The sequence below is a fragment of the Lissotriton vulgaris genome, chromosome 4_1 (assembly GCF_964263255.1).
Source record: "Lissotriton vulgaris chromosome 4_1, aLisVul1.2, whole genome shotgun sequence".
Taxonomy (NCBI): domain Eukaryota; kingdom Metazoa; phylum Chordata; class Amphibia; order Caudata; family Salamandridae; genus Lissotriton; species Lissotriton vulgaris.
The window spans coordinates 2,075,565,436-2,075,582,462 of NC_141691.1; the positions used below are offsets into that span (position 1 = coordinate 2,075,565,436).

A 17,027-nucleotide genomic window follows, 5' to 3' on the forward strand; every position below is an offset into this window, starting at 1 on the left:
CAAATCTCTTCTCTTCCAAAGACACTTTTACTTTACTACTCCGGGCATCTTGGAAATTTGCTCTTCATTGTAAATTTATATTGTTTCCTGTACATTCCTCGCCCCTGCGTGCTTTGTTGGATTTTGTGTTTGTGTACCCTTCATTTTTAGTCTTTGTTATGTTCTATTTTGTACCACTTTTCTCTTGTAACGTAACTAGCTCTATTGTACAGTGCACTGACACCTTCGGGTAATGTCCGCGCTTTATAAAAATGCACTAAACAATTCAATAAATAAAACTAGGTTCTGTTGTAACACGATGATCTCTTGTAGGCAGTACTTTCCATACTTTGAACGCTAGCATGTTCAAAGATAGAATCTGTATACGCAGCCATGATTATGTCCCCATAGGTCTTCTGACAGCTGCCTTTTTTGGTTAGTTACTGTTCCTTGCTGGAGGGGTTTCAAGATTCTCAGGTGTTCGTAAATGTGATTCTGCAACTCTTCTCTTGTCATAATGCTTGCTGAATGTGATCAAATCATAATGTGAATATAAACTTGCAACACTGCTCCTTAAAAAAAATCAACAACAAAAACCTATATCCCAATGAACTGTGGATACTCTGCAGGCTCTTAAAAGGTAGCATACTAGAGAACCATTGCTACAGGCTAGTAATTTTTATTTTACTTGAAATGAAATGAAATGAAAAACGATTTTTAACGCGCAACTAAGCAACTTGAACGGATTGCTTCTGCCATGTCTATTATGTGATTTTTATTTTTTCTGTTTTCCTGACCCAGGTTTGTACCCTGTCACACATTGTTTGTCCACGGTCTGAAGTGCTTTATCAGAGCTTTTGCAGTGACTATTAGCTGACCACTTTTCTTTTTGACTTTTGCAGTAAACCAGCTGCACTTCGTCCCAGTAGACTTGGGATCTCCCATTGTGCACTGCTCTGTGGCTGATCCTTACGTCGTAATGTTGAGTGCTGAGGGTCAGATCACTATGTTAGTGCTGAAGAGTGACTCGTACGGAGGGAAGACTCACCGTCTGACCATGCAAAAACCACCTATCCAGGCCGTAAGTCTAGTTCTACAAGGATTATCTTCTATGTTGTGTAATGTGGAACAAGAACACATCACATCCCTTTTGGGGTTCTATTTATAGGCTGGGGTAAATGTGCCCCCTAATCCCCCCACCCCAGGTTGATAGCTGCGGCTGTGATGGGTACCTTGTACAATTGACTCTGTGTAAGCCGCACAATTGTGACGATCCAGTTACTGCTACTTCTGATCTGCAGTAAAGAACAAACAACCCTGATTGTGTGAAAAACACACTTTCATGATATCATTTAGGTGAACCAGTACTCTGTAATAACCAAAGACTCTTAAGTAGATTTGTTTTAAATTACTTTACAAAGGTTTTAGTGTAAAATAAATATTAGAAAAACTCAGGCAATGTAGTGTATTTTCTCTGTAAAGAAACACATACAGAAGACAACGTTATAACCTTGGGCATGGAGTTAGTTCAAAAGGTCAGACCCTACTTTGGGCCCACCACCCAAACTGTTATGAAACCAGTAGCAGAATATTTGTGTTCATGGATTTGCAGAGTATGTATTGTAGACCATGGCCCTAATGGGGTTCCCCTGCATGTGAAAGCTTGCTTCCCAAAAAGCCAGTTAGTCTCTCCAAGAAGACCCTGCTGCCTTTGTTCTTGGTCTGACAACTCACTTCCTGTGTCAGGGTTAGCAGGACTTTGGTATAAAAAAAAAAAGGAAGAGCCACCTTCTAGTGCTGATCTGTGTCTGTGATTTACATAGTGTTCCCTTACAAATACTTCCTTGAGCTTTCCCTCCCAATTACCTGTCTCAGACTGAGATTGATGGCACGTAGTCCAGACTTCTAGGCTCAGAAGTTATATATTAAAGCATAAATAATCTACAACGTTCATGGATCTATATCAGCACCACCCATGCACGCTAGGATCAGTTCCTTTTTCTCCAAGTAAAGAGATCCTGATCTGGAGTTTCTCCTCATCTTTTTTGAGGCCGTTATTTTGACTTTCAAAACTTTATTAGAGTGCAAGAGACTATGTCACTTCCAAAATATTCAAGTTTCAAATAGATGTCTGCTACTGACTCACATTGACTTTTTCTGTGGTACCTTGGATCAGAGCGAGTTAAAGACAGCAGGTCTATAGCGCTCCCCCGGCCTTCCTGCTAACCCACGGCAGCCGCAATGTCACTTTTGCTACCTCCGTGGCCACTGTAGGAGCTTTCAATATCACCAAGTAAGTCTGGGCCATGACCGACTCCGCACTGCCCCAATTTTCCTGGAGCCGGACCAAATAACCCCACCCTCCGCCCCTCCATGAGTTTGATGAGGCCCTGCACCTCCTATTTTGGCCCTTGGGCCCTGCGGGTTCAGGAGAGGCCCCTACCTCATATTTGAGCCCTTGGGCCATGCGGGTTCAGGAGAGGCTCCTACCAGTTTTCCACCAGCAGGCTTGCTCCCGGGGGCAGTTTGGCCCCTTGGATACATGGAAAGATCCAGACTGAGCCGTCCTGACCTTCCCCAGCGCCAGTACCATTGCGGTCTTCCCCAGTGCCGCCGCTCCCACATACTCATTCCTGACTCTGACACGAAGTCGATGGGCATTTTCCAACGCCGATGGGAGGTATTCCTTCCAGGCCGGGTCATGTGCCCTATTCCTAGGGGCTAGAACTTAGGGAGGATTGGAAGGGGTCACTGGACCCTGATGAATACCAGCCCGAGATATCACAGATATCTCAATTGATGTAAGGATGTGACAGATGCATAAGGAAACTACATTAGGACTAAGGCAGAATTTTATATAAGAAGGCCATTAGAGAGTATAAAAAGACCATTAGAGTAGAAAGTATCTTTTGTACGAAGGAAATTGAATCCGCAAGCTCCTCTAAAGTGCTTTTTGTACTTATCCACCAGGTTGCGTCTCCTCCAGTTTCTTTGGAAATTGAGGACGCAACTGAGCTCTTTAACAAGTTGGCCTGATTCTTCCATTTTAAGGTTACTAATGTCTACAAAGGATTTGTACTGGCTAATCAAGAGGACCTTTCAGACTCTTGCATTACTGCCTCATCTCATGGTAGCAGAGCTGCTTAGTAACCTGTGAGGCGGAGGAGGTACATCCAGAATCTGTCAGGGTTCCCCCTTCTGACCTTATATCAAATGGAGACTAACCTCATGAACTTGAAATCGGGATCTCTGTTAGATCCGTGTCCACCCCCTTAGATTCTCCAACTGACAGTGGGCCCAATAGTTCCCCCTCTAACTGCTATCATGCATAAAGCAATTACTTCAGGGTGCTATCCACGGCTGTGGAAAGAGGCAGCGGGCAACCCTCTTTGCAAGAAACCCAATCTTGACTCCAGTGATCTGAATAACTACCGTCCTATCTCCCTGCTTCCTATTCCGGCCAAGATCTTTGAGAAGCATCTTAACCATCACCTGATGGCGCACATGGAGCAGCAGGGACTGCTGAACAGCTCCCAGCTCTGTTTTAGAAGCCATCATGGCACAGAAACTGCCCTTATTTCCGCAGCAGACAGTATCAGGTGTCTTCTGGATGCAGGCCAGGCTGCCGCTCTGATCCTTTTGGATCTGTCCACGGTCTTTGGCATCATCTCCACCACCATTTGCAGGCCTTGGGTAAAGGGGATCTGGCCTTGAAATTGCTCACTTCATTTCTGACTTGACAGATCCCAGATGGTGATCATAAACGAGTGTACATCTGACCCCTTCTCCTTGCCATGTGAGGTACTTCAGGGGTCCTACCTGAGCCCTACGCTTTTCAACTTCTACATCTCTCCCTTGGCCAGACTTATCTGATCCTTGGGCTCCAGGCTGAGTCTTACGTCGACGACACACCGATCATCGTGTCTATTTCAGAGGGCTCGGATACTGCAGCAGCCAACTTCAACAACTGCATGAAGGCGAAGGCCTCATGGATGGGCAAGAATTTCCTTAAGTTGTATGGCGAGAAAACGGAGGTGTTGATGTTTGGGAGCCAATCACCTGGATGGAAACAGAATTGGTGGCCAGGTGGTTTGGGGAGACGTTATCCACCTCTACAAACTCTGCTAAAAACCTAGGAGTTATTGAGCATGACCTATTTTTTGACCTTCAAGTCAGTCATACCGTGGCGACCTGTTTTTGGATCCTTAGAACCTTCCAAAAGATGTTTCCTTTGATCTCCTCCCCTGCAAGGAAACAGGTGACCTTAGCACTATTCTCATCCTGGACTATCCATTGTAACACACACTCTTTAGATGCTAATAAGACCACTCTAGCCAAACTGGAGCAAAATGTGGTGACAAGGCTGACATTAGATATTCTGAAATATATCAGTCTCAAAAGCATTGCGTGAACTTCACTGGCTTCCAATACAGAAGCAGGTCACATTGGAAGCCATGTGTATTGTTCATAAAGCAATGGTACTCTCCTTGCAGACTTCTCCGATCGGCAGCTCACAACCTAGTTGTCATTCACAAAGTTCGGAGGAAGAGATGGGGAGGCAAAGCATTTTCGGTTGCAGCTGCCAAGTTCTTGAATTCCCTGCCCCTCCATTTAACTGGTATTAAAACTGTATGCTCATTTTATGAAGGCCTTAAAAACATGTCTTTTCTCGCTGTAATCGGGGTATTGGGCTGATGTACTCTCGGTATCCGCATTCAGCACCTTGACTCCTTTGGGCATTGTTGCGCTTGACAAATTTATATCATTTAATTTTGTTAAATTTCATTTCATTCTAAGGTAAGGAAACTGCGACTAAAGTCTCTATTAGATGAACAAATTGCTTTCCTCCAGTGAAGCCTTATGTGGTAGAGACTATCCCACCCATCCTCCCCGCTCTGCGAACAGATTTCTAGGTGCAGGGCTATTCACTTTCTAAGGCCCTAGTTCCACAAACTTATTGTCCGCGTTCCTGGTGTGGAAAGTCGCAAATGTAAACTAATGTCAGCGCATTGGGGTGGCACCGACGATGCGACGTGAAGCCAAACGACGCCACTTACCGGCGCACGGGGGTACTGCTCAAGAAAAATGTCTGTATCCAGTCTAGTGCTTTGGGAAATTCTATGGCAAGGAATCTGTGGCTAGATAGAGTCTCTACTAGATAAGGTGTTACAGAAGGAAAGTAACTTGCTCATTGGGGATAAATGACATTATAGAAGGTCCAGCACTATGCCAGAGGGCCACCCCTATGCCAGAGATGGCCACAATATTCTGTTAGAATGTACTAGTGTCTCTGGCCTAGGATTTGCTAAACAGTAAATGACTCCTGGTGTATCAAGTCCTCCCTATTTTTAGACACTATGTATGTCCCATAGGCTCCTTAGTCACTTGTTATAGTCTATCACAATTAAATGTATGCATTTAATAAAGAGTTATCAGTGATATACAACATACCAACACATAAAGGTTTTTGCTCTTACAAAGCTCTGGGGTGTGGGCAGCCAACATATGTTCTGAATGTCAGTCTATCATCGGTCAGAGGTGTGTATGTTTGCGTGTATCTGTGTTTCACGCATAGCCTTTGGTACCTGTTTTCTGTTTGATGTCTTGCATGTAATTCTGTCCGTTCATATATCTAGAGCTCTTCCTTATCTCCGCTTTGCAATCCTCAGATTGTGCTTCCAGTTCTTTTTGTCTTTCTGTGTGTGAGATTAAGGCCATTAATATGGATCTAGTAAAGTCCTAACTGAATGTTCTCTCTCTGTTATAGCAATCAAAGGTGATTGCACTGTGTGTTTATCGTGATATCAGTGGCATGTTTACAACGGAGGCGCGTTCTGCCACTCCTAAAGACGAGTCGCTCTCAAAAATCCATCCGGATGGGGAACCTGCAGTCCTGGACCTGAGGTATGTGCTAGAAAGGCTCCTTCAAGTATTTGATTGGCCAGAGTCTAAAGTGTGTGGTAAGCCAGAGCCCTCAAATATGTAATACATCATAGCCCCGAGATGTCTAGTAGATCTGAAGCTTTTGGGGTATGTGAGTTGGAGGTATTTGGAGTCCTAGGCTTGTGAGGCCCCAGAGCCTGCTTTAAGCCTGTCGCGTGTGTGGTGTCTCAGCCCAGTTTTCTGTAACTCATCTGCACATTAGTCAATTAGTTTCTGGGCGAAAGAGTGGGAATGCATGCTCTGACCCCCATTTTATGCACACTTGTATTGATCCACTGTAAGAGCATTCAAGAGACATTTGTAGGCTGAATGTATCACACTTCAGTATATTCACAAGGTTGCTGCTCTGACCATGCTCAAAAGTGATTGATAAAAACTGAGTTTCTGTTCCCACATTCTCTTGTATAAATCTAGTAACACTGTTGATGATGAAGAGGAGATGCTGTATGGGGACAACACCACAATCCAGAGCCCAGGCAGGGAGGAACCCCGGCGGAGCAGCTTCCCTTTAAATGACAAAGAACCGGTCCATTCCAAACTGGAGATCACCCACTGGTGTGTATTGGTGCGGGAAACAGGCATAATGGAGGTAAGAATTCTCCTCCTCTTGTCAAGAAATGCTTCCTATTCTGTTGCATTCTTCAGTTTTTAACCTCATCGCTGCGTGCAGGATTTCAGCGGTGCGCTGACCGCAAACGGAAACCTATGCGTTCATGACGAGCTCAGCTCGTCATGAGTGTACGAGAGGTGTACCTCATGACGAGCTGAGCTCCGCATGAGCGTCGAAGGGGTTAATGTTCAGCAGAGTACCTTTCTGAGCACCTGTTTCTAACTGAAGACGCCCACTCTTCATTATGCGAATCATGCAGCCTTAACCTTTGTGGTTAATGAGTTATACTTATATCTAAATGTTTTCAGTGGTGAGGATTTGAATATGCAGGGCGAGAGTTTGTTGGTGAAAGGTGAAAGCTGAAGCTCTATTGCTGCAGAGAGGATACGCGGTGTGGTTTTGGGTGAAAGCAGAAGCTTTTCTGCTCGAGGGAGGACATGTGCTGTGGTTCTGGCTGTCCTGGCAAAAACTTTGTGGTAGTCTGGTTTAACTTGAAGCTGTTCAGTTTATTTTGTCGTTATGTGCAGTTTTTTAGGTTCAATAAAAGGACTACTTGGTGTGTATCAAGGCATTTGTGACGACTGGTGCCCAAGGCAGTTACAGGAAAATGACCCCATGATTCAGTGGTGACACTGCATCGTTTGAACAGTCTGTAGATCTCCAAGCGCTGAATCCGCACATAGCGACCCTTGCTAAATAGAGCAGATCTTATTAAAATCTCTTAGATACATTGCTTCAACAAGAGCTATGGCACAGGTCTCCTATGGAGTCAGAGCCCTTCCACTGGTTATTCTTACATTTGCAATTAGTGAAAATAATCAGGGATGTTCAAAGGTTTAGATAACTTGCATTCTAAGCATACTTCTTACCTTAGTGAATTTAGCATAATGATATGCTTGAAGGGCACACAGGTTTTAGAACATTGTGCTTGTCCGATGATGTAATTCAAGTGATGATAAAAGTACTGGTGCTTCCTGCTAAATCCATGCCACTTGACAGTGGTACCTTTAGCTGGAACACGACACAGGTGCAGCCATGACCTGCTGAAGCAGTAAGAAGTTACCAGAGATCCATCTATCAGGGTCATACGATAATCATTGTCTTATTATGATCTGTACGGGTTAGACTCAGCAACAGGCACTGATATAAGAGCTGGTAATTGTACATTAGCTCAACAAGCCTCAAGGCGAGTATGCTCTTCAGTGACCTCTGAACACCTCTTTCCTCTTCCATGTTAGCGACACCACTCTTTCGAACAGGGCTCTTTACCTGAAAAGAATCGCTTTTTCGAGTGTTTCCATTCTTTATTGGAATCGGAATACGCCCCATCCTGGTCTCTCTTTTCCTCCAGTGGATACTTGTTTAAGTTACTGATCTTTGCACCAGCTTGTTCACTCTTCCCTTGAACTTACATGTAGATCAATTAGGGGTTGTCCTCTCAGGAACAATTTTGAGTTGTTTTGTAAATCATTAAATGCCCTGTATTTTGTCTAAATATTTACCTTTCATTTTCATGTATGCGTCAGATCTATCAGTTGCCCGAATGGCGCTTGGTCTTTCTAGTGAAGAACTTCCCCATGGGTCAGAGGGTGCTTGTGGACAGTTCGTTTGGACAAGCTTCTGCACAGGGTGACAGCAAGAAGGAGGAAGTTATGCGGCAGGGGGAGATGCCGCTAGTGAAAGAGGTGCTTCTGGTGGCCCTGGGGAACCGTCAGACTCGGCCGTATCTTCTGGTAAGTTGGGCCTGCTTACAATGTTGCATTCCTGTACAAGATTTCAAATTCATTTCCAGATTTGTTTTTTTTTACTCTGTATGAAAGTGGATTATCATTTTGCCAGGATGAACCATCACAGCCGCTAAATTATCCTGAGCTGTAACCCTAATGGTTGTGGCACAGAGCTGACTGGCGTCACTTGCAGACAATGTATAAAGTATTTATGCGGTACCTTTTTAGTAATAAAGTCACAACTCAAGAAAAGTAATAAACCAATTAAAAGGAAATAGATTACATTTTAATAAATAAAATTGCACCATAATGAAATAAGGGGAACCAGAGATAAGAAAGCTTAAAGTTTAAAAAAACTGTACCAGAAAACACTTACTGCGTCATAGGTGTGGTTTGAGTGTGAGATTTATTAAAACATGTACTCGGAGGGCACCTTGGAGGTGCCCCTTGAAAACCTACCGACCCTGGTGCGGGGATTGACTGGCTTTAGGCAGCCATCCACCTCCAGACCTATTTCTGGACCCCTGGGTAGAGAGACCCTGCTCTCTGGGACCAGAAACCATGCACACCCTGGGTAGAGGTGTCTTCCCCCATGAGGGGCCAGTGCCGCCTTTGTAATGTGACCCCCAGCCTCTGCTCTCCACTTTGGGCGGGAAAACCAGCGGTCACACTTGGGAGATTAGGAGGTGTGCCCACCTCAACCAACTCCACCCCTAAGGTGGGAGAGGCGAGGTGAAGCACATCTTTCAGTCCCCGCCATCTTGAAGATTGGGAGATCCTTCCAATCAGTGCTATGTATATGCCCCCTCCCTCAAGAGGGTAGCTCACCCCAGGTAAGGCGCCCATTGGCCCTACCTGCTACTCCCCTACAATACTCCTTAATGTAGTATTTAAGTGGCTCCTCAAGACATGGAAGCTAGATCTGCAATGAAGAAAGAAGACAACCTTGCAGAGAAGACTGAAGATGATGACTGACTTGGACCCTGTCCTACTGGCCTGTCTCCCTTTGACGGACCTGCGACCAGCAAGCAACCTTTGTAATCCCTGGGAGGACTGCAGCCTTCAACAAAGACTTCAATCTCCCATGGACAGCGGACCTGTCCAGAAGAAACCAACAACTGAGACTCCGGATCCAGGTGGATCTGCGACTTGTGTTAACTCTGCACCCGACGTCCACGGCCTGAGTCACCAAACTTCCCAGTGAAGTCTCCCCAGCGACTAGGACTCCGAATCCAGTTTGTGCTGACCCCCTCCCCGCCCACCCTGACGGCACCTGCAGAGTGAATCTGAGGGGTCCCCCCCACTGCGACCGGCCTGGTAAGATTTCCAATGTCTAAAGGCTCCCCTGGTTCCGCAGTCCATTGACTTTGGTGAGCTCAACCAGCGGTGCCCCTGAGACCCCCAACAACGCATCTTACCTGAGCTGTTGCTGATGTTCTGCCTGGACCCCCAGGTTCAACGCCTGCTGCCTGTTTACAAAACGAAGAAACTCCATGGGATTGCATTGGGCGCTTGATGCTGTTTGCACCCGGTCACCCCTGTGCCGCTGGTGGTGTATGTTTGGTGCTGCTTGTGTGCCATGCCAAACCCCCAACCCCCCCCCCCCCCCTCCCTCCCCGTCTATCCCTTCCCCGCCCCCAGGCGATTTTGACCTCTGCTCCCGGCCGCCCTGTGCCTGGTAGTGGTACTTACCTACTCCTTGCCCATGGCTGGCCTTTGGTCCCAAAGACTGAAACTGTAAGTTCTGTACTTATCTGATTAACCGCAAATTGTTTTCCCCATAGGATAACATTGAACTGGCCCGAAAATAATGCAGATTTTTCAAAATGAACAGTATTTTTATTTTAAAACATATGTTCGAGGCATATGAGCTGCAGATTGTACACTTAGCATTAGATCGTCACCTGGTGTTGGGCTCGGATGATTGCATGTTGTTGTCGTCTTGGAAGAAGTCTTTGTAGTCACAAGTTAGGTGACTCCTCCCTTGGACGATCGTGCGCATGGGCATCGGCTCCATCCTTAGATTGTTTTTCGCCATGATGGGAAATGATGGAGATAGTAGAAAGAAAGAAAAAAAGATGTTTTTTTCCGCCACTGGGTTCGGATGAAAGTTTTCCGCTCCGGCTAGAAATAGACTTTTTAAGCACTTTGAAGCGCAAAAAAACGTCCTTAAAACTTACCAAACTACTTTCGACATCGACTAACAGCGTTTCGACTCCATCAGATTGATTACGGTCGTCGACGCGGGCCGTGAGGCCTACACCTCATGTCCCGGGTCTGGAGCAAAGTTTTCACACCGTGACCACCACGAGGTCTGCAATCTGTGCTTATCGCCTGAACACGACGAAACCAGCTGTACAGCCTGCACGTCCTTTCAATTCAAGAAAACCATCAGAGATCGGAGGGCCCGTCGACACGACATGCAGAGATCAGCTCCGGAACCGGTGGATATCTTTGACAAGGAGGTTCCGCTTGTTCCCGAAGAAGATTCTGATGATCTCCAGATCATATCAGAGGCAGACGACTCAGATGACTCCATTCCATCGGGTCAGCGCGTGAGTACTACTGCCCCTGCACCACACACAGCACCCAGATTGAAGGCAAAGGTCAACACTCCACCTCTGGGGCCCAGTCGCAACCGAAAAACCACTTTGACAGCCCCACCATCGAGCCCGGCTAAGAAGAAACTAACTAAGCCTTCCGGTAGCTCGGTACCTAGCAAGCCGCACGTGCCGATTCCACCAGCTCCCTCGGCACCGAAACCGAAAGAAGTCAAGGGTACGAAGCCAGCGTCCGACGCCTCAAAGCCGACGAGACCCGCTTCCACTCTGAAGACATAGTCTTCGGTGCCGAAACCGACAAGGCCTTATTCCGACGCGTCCAAGACCTCAAAACATCCTACAACACCGAAAGCAACAACTTCGGTGTCGAAAACTACGCCAAAGGACACTGTAACAACTCCTAAGGCTAAAGACAAGCAACAACCTCGTCTGGTACCGATAAAATCGGCGCCGACAAAGGTTCCACAAGGAGAAGAACTCTTCCAGCCAGGATCTCTGCAAAAGAAGATCTACATTGACCCAAAGACAGGTCAGGTGTCCACTACACCACACAAGAAGAGGAAGGCAGATGAAACATCCACACCTGTGGTTCCTGCCAAGAAGGACTCTGCCACATCCCTATGCACCCTTCTTCCCCTATACTTCCATTTTCTTCATCTCCTGCTCCTCTTAACAATTCACCACAGATGTCTCCTTCACATTCTCCTCTTTTATCTTCACACTCACCTCAAAATGATGATGAGTATAATTTAGGAACAGAGATAGACACAGATGAGCCTTTCCCATACCCTACAGATGATACAGACTGGGAGTACCCTAACCCACAGGATATACCAGATATTCCTGATCCACAGTCATACCCATCAAAACCTTCTCCCCCAGAAGATAACATTGGCTTTGGGCACCTATTGAACAGAGCTGCCATTTACCATGGAGCCACTATGCATTCTGACGAGGCAGAGGAAGATTTTCTATTAGACACATTTGAACAATCGCAGAGGTCTGTTCAAATTCTTCCTATGATTAAAAGGGTCATCAAACATGCTCCAGAAATTTTTAAAGACCCTGTACGTACTAGAATTTTAAACCCTAGAATTGAGAAAAAATATAGGCCTGCACCTGCAGACCCAGCCTACATTAAAGGACAACTACCATTAAGATTCACTAGTTGTGGGGGAGGAGCTTCGCCGGCGATCAAGATGGCCGCGTGAGCTCGGAGCTCCGAAGACCTCCCGATCCTCCGCAATAATCCTGCTACCTATCCTGTCCCACGATAGTGGGAATCGACCGCTAAGTGGGTCCTGATGCGGCGCCCGCTTTCGGAATGAAAATCGGACATTCCTGGACTTAGTTAGCTTGACGGACCCCGGAGGCTCCGCCCGCGTCATCGTCGAGGGGTGCAGCGGTGCTTCCACACGGGCGCCTCTTTGTCTGCGCTTTGTCCCCCCGATGAGCAACTCTGGTATCTGCACGCCCTGCTACTCGGCCTAAGTACCGGACCCTGGCAACATCATCGTGTGTGTGGCGCACCTTCCACGAGGCCTCTTTGCCCCTGTTGACCGTCCGGCCTGGGAGTGCCAACATGGCGGGCAGAGGAGACCTGGACAAAGGCAAGTCCCAGCGGGTCAACAGAAAACCGTCCCAGTCCCAGTCCACTATTCCGGAGCGATTTTCCCAGTCGAAGGGCTCGCCGGTACAGGCGGGCCGCACTAAAGACTCGAAAAGGGATGGATCACCGGACGATTCTGAAATAACGCTACGGGACGTCATGGGCGCGATCACGGGAGTACAGACGGAGATGCACACTCCCCGAGAGGAACTGTCCAGCAAGGTCGACTCCCTGAAGATTGAGTTGAACCTCATCAGGACTGACCTCGGGAAAACCAATGACCGGGTGAAGTCGTTGGATCTCAAGACGACTAGCCTGGTCACTGATGTGTCTGATATTCAGACGGAGGTGCGTGACCTGAAGTTGGCGAACGGAATGCTGGCGCGCCAACTGGACGAGTTCGAAGGCCGTGCGCGGCGCCAGAACGTCCGCATTACTGGGGTACCGGAGAAGGCCGAAGAGGACTCGGCTGAACTTTTCGTGGAGGACCTGGTGCTTAAGAACTTGGCGCCGGGGGGCCTGAGTAAGTTCTTTTCGGTGGAACGGGCCCACAGGATACCGGGGGGACCGCCGAAGTCGGGCGCTTCCCCTCGCCCTATCATCGCACGGCTCTTTAACTTTAGGGACAGAGACGCTATCCTGCAGGCATCGAGGACCGCGGGCCCTCTGCGCTTCCAGAACTCTGACGTGAACTTCTTTCCGGATTTCACTCAGGCCGTGCAGAAAAAACGTCAGAGCTTTACCGGGGTGAAACGGAGACTGAGAGAAATGGGCCTGCGGTACTCCATGCTCTACCCCGCCAAGCTCCGCATTGAACGTGACCACCGGACCTTGTTTTTTGACTTTCCGGATGAGGTGGGGCACTGGCTGGATACCCTGCCCCAGGAACGACGCGAACCGGCTGACCAGACGGAGGAGACCACCGGGGGCGCGGAAGCGCAGGAATGATTGTTCCTCGTTTGACTTTCCGTGAGCTGAGTAGCCGTATGGGACTTCAACTTAAGACACTGCTGCTATTGGTTTGACTCGTTTTGTCAATAATATGGGGGATGACGGGGGGTGATAGGAAGTCTCCTTTCTCCTCTGTGGGCTTCTTGTAGATTAGTTAAGGGGCGACAGGCACACTGCTAGTTGGGGTGGATTATAGTCTAATGCAGGGGTGCAGGGTGGTGGGTAGTTGGGGTGTGTTTTTTCAACTTCTTTCCTTGTCTTATTCTTTGTCCTGGCTGAGGATTCATTGCGCTGCTATGTTGTTGTTGTGGGCGCCATTGCGGGTGGGGGGGAGGGGGCGGAGCGTCCTTGACGATGGGGGGTAGATCTCTTAACTTGTTAAGCTGGAATGTCAACGGGTTGGGGGACCGCATTAAGAGGGGTGTTGTGTTGCAGATGCTCAAACGTTGTTCGCCTGATGTGGTTTTTCTGCAGGAAACCCACCTAGTGGGGCACACTTGTAAAGCTTTGAGTAGACGTGGTTTCAAAATGGTGGCACACTCGGGGTTCTCCTCGGGATCACGAGGGGTGGGCATCATGGTGCGCATGTCCCTCCCGTTGGAGGTGGAGTCGGTGCTTGCGGATGAGAGAGGCAGATATGTGGCTGTGGTGGGCAAATGGGAGGGCCGTACGCTAGTTTTGGTTTCGGTTTATATTCCCCCGGGGCTACAGGAGACTACTTTCAGGGATCTAGCTGGCGCCATTTTAGGTCTCCCCGAGGGACTGTTACTTGTGGGTGGTGACTTTAACTCTGTCGTTTCCGGGAGCCTGGACCGCTTCTCATCCAGAGACCTGCGTCCTTCCCAGTTCTGGCTGTCTGATTTTCTGAGTTCCATGGGGATGGTTGATTGCTGGCGTCTGTTGCACCCCTCCCAGAGACAGTAAACGTTCCTCTCCGGCGCCCATGGTAGCCTTTCTAGACTAGACTACGTCCTCACCCCGGCTGCCCAGGCGCAGTCCCTGTCCACCGCGCGTCTTCTGGCTAGGGGCATTTCGGATCACTCCCCAGTTTGGGTTTCCTTTGACTTTCAGATCCCCGCGTCCTCGCGGGTGGCTCCCATTAACCCTTGGTACTTTCGCGACCCGAAGACCAGGTCGCTCCTGGCTAAGGCTATGGATCGGTACTTTGTCGAGAATGCAGGCTCGGTTGATTCAGCCGTCTCACTTTGGGAGGCCTTCAAAGCCGTGCTTCGCGGCGAGGCCTTCTCCTTGATTGCGGAGGTCCGCCGCCGGCGGGACGAGGACGTAGTTCGACTGGAATCCGACCTTGCTGAGTTAAACTCCCAGCTGGCGCTGGGCCCATCCCCCGAACTACTCCACGCTCTCTCCCTCAAGCAGTCTGAGCTCCGGGCGACCGCCACCGATGCGGCGAAAGCCCTGAGCAGGGAGCAACAAGGCAGGATATACGATGCGGGAGACAAGGCTGGCAAGCTCCTGGCGTGGCTAGATAGAAGGGAACTCGCGTCTTGGGTGGTCCCGGAGTTGGTGAGTGCGGATGGCCTATCCTTAACAGACCCGGCGGCTATAGTTGGGTCCTTCGCAGACTACTTCGAGGAGGTTTACGCCTCTGTGGACCCCCTTCCGGAGTCCGCGTCGGCTTCCTTCTTGGAGGACATTGAGCTTCCCTGCCTCTCGGATCTCGAGCGTGACGACATGGATCGGGACCTGACGGTAGATGAGATGGCCTTGGCTATTAAATCACTGCGCTCGGGCAAAGCGCCGGGGCCCAACGGCATCCCGGTTGAGCTTTACAAACTCAGAGCCGACGCGCTTGCCGCACCTCTGTTGAACATGTTCCTTGAGGCCCGGGAGGCGGGAGAACTCCCCCCCCCCCCCGACCAGCGGCTGGCCACCATTGTGGTGATACACAAGGAGGGGAAGCCGCGAGATCTTTGCCGATCCTACCGACCCATCTCCCTCTTAAACGCCGAACCCAAGATTCTGGCCAAGCTATTGGCTAACCGGTTGGTGGGAGTGATTTCGGACCTGGTCCACCCAGACCAGTCCGGCTTCATACCGCACCGGAATACGGCGCTCAACCTGAGACGGCTTCACGCAGTAATGGCACGCATACATCTGCTTCGTGAACCTACTGTCCTCGCCTCTCTCGACGCCACTATGGCCTTCGACTCGTTGGAGTGGAACTACCTGTGGGCAGTTCTGGCCAAGTTGGGGTTTGGACCCGCTTTCATCGGCTGGGTCCGACTACTGTATTCTGCTCCACTGGCCAATGTGGCGGTTAATGGTCGGCTGTCGGCCTCTTTTGCGCTGCACAGGGGCACTAGACAAGGTTGCCCGCTTTCCCCGCTCCTGTTCGCCCTGGCACTTGAGCCTCTGGCGGCCTGGATCAGAACGCACCCCGATATCTCAGGGATAACGTGGTCCCCGGGTTTCGAAGACCGGGTGTCGCTCTACGCGGACGACATCCTTTTGTACCTTACCTCTCCCTGCCACTCGCTCATAGTGGCCTTCGACCTCTTGGGGACCTTCGGGGCCCACTCGGGCCTAGTAATCAACTGGACTAAGTCCTCGTTGTATGTACTGTCCGGAGATACGCCGCGCCTCCCCCGTGGGTGCTCAATACAGGTAGCCCAGCAAGGCTTTCGGTATTTGGGCATTTACGTGTCGCGGGACTCCCGAGCCCGATACTCGCACAACCTCCTTCCACCATTGGAGCGGCTGCGCCGAGACGTCGAGGGCTGGAAAAAGTTGCCGATCTCTCTGATGGGTAGAGCTGCCCTGTTTAAAATGATGGCGTTGCCTCGCTTCCTGTATGCCCTGCAGAATACTCAGGATCCCGTACCAGCGAAATACTTTGCGGATATCGAATCCCTGCAGCGAGCGTTGCTGTGGGATGGTAGGCCACGTATCTCGCTGGCTGACTAAGCTGACTATACCAAGTTACGATGGGGGCATTGCCCTGCCTGATGTGAGGCGCTACTACTGGGCGTCCCAGCTCGCGGCAATTAATCATGGCCTCTACGGCCCGGCGATCAACCCGGGCTACCCTATGGATCGGTGGCTCGTGGAGATGGGAACTACTATAGAGTGTTATACTCCAGGTCTCTGGATCGGAAGCTAACAGGTCCCACTAAGACGATGGTGCATATATGGCGCGCAGTCACTAAAACTTTGGGCTGGCAAAACAGGGTTACCATGGCCACCCCGCTGTTTGATTCAGACGTACTGGGGAAGCTGTGGCATACTAAGGGCTTCGACAGGTGGGACACCATTGGGATATCCAAGGTTGGGGACATGGTGGCCAGGGGACGGGTCAAGTCGTTTGAGATGTTGCAATCTGAGTTCCAACTGGCGGCAACGGAATACTTCCGACACGCCCAGCTTAGTCATGCCCTCTCCCCCTATGTATCGGAGGGGGAGGCGATCCCCGAATCATCTCCCCTGGAAGATCGGGTGCTGGACGGTCATATGCCGGACAGCGCTATCTCCCTAACGTATAAAAAACTTATTAATGTGAGAGTTGATTTGTTGATACGATTGAGAGAGCTCTGGGTGCATGACGGCATAGAGGTGGATGACGAAGAGTGGCAATCGGCGGTCTCCTCACCTAGAGAGGTGGCCATATCGGCACGGCTCCACCTGGTGCA

At 49.4% G+C, this 17,027-nt stretch overlaps 1 protein-coding gene across 2 annotated transcripts in view; it reads left to right on the forward strand.

The window, feature by feature from the left end:
• CPSF1 (cleavage and polyadenylation specific factor 1) overlaps positions 1-17,027 on the forward strand; it is a 324,374-nt gene that overhangs the window by 117,498 nt on the left and 189,849 nt on the right. For both annotated transcript variants that reach the window (XM_086966520.1, XM_086966519.1), the window contains exons 20-23: positions 882-1,060; positions 5,747-5,883; positions 6,337-6,511; positions 8,059-8,265. In XM_086966520.1, coding sequence (XP_086822646.1) covers positions 882-1,060; positions 5,747-5,883; positions 6,337-6,511; positions 8,059-8,265 — 698 coding nt within the window. The remainder of the gene's footprint in view (positions 1-881; positions 1,061-5,746; positions 5,884-6,336; positions 6,512-8,058; positions 8,266-17,027) is intronic.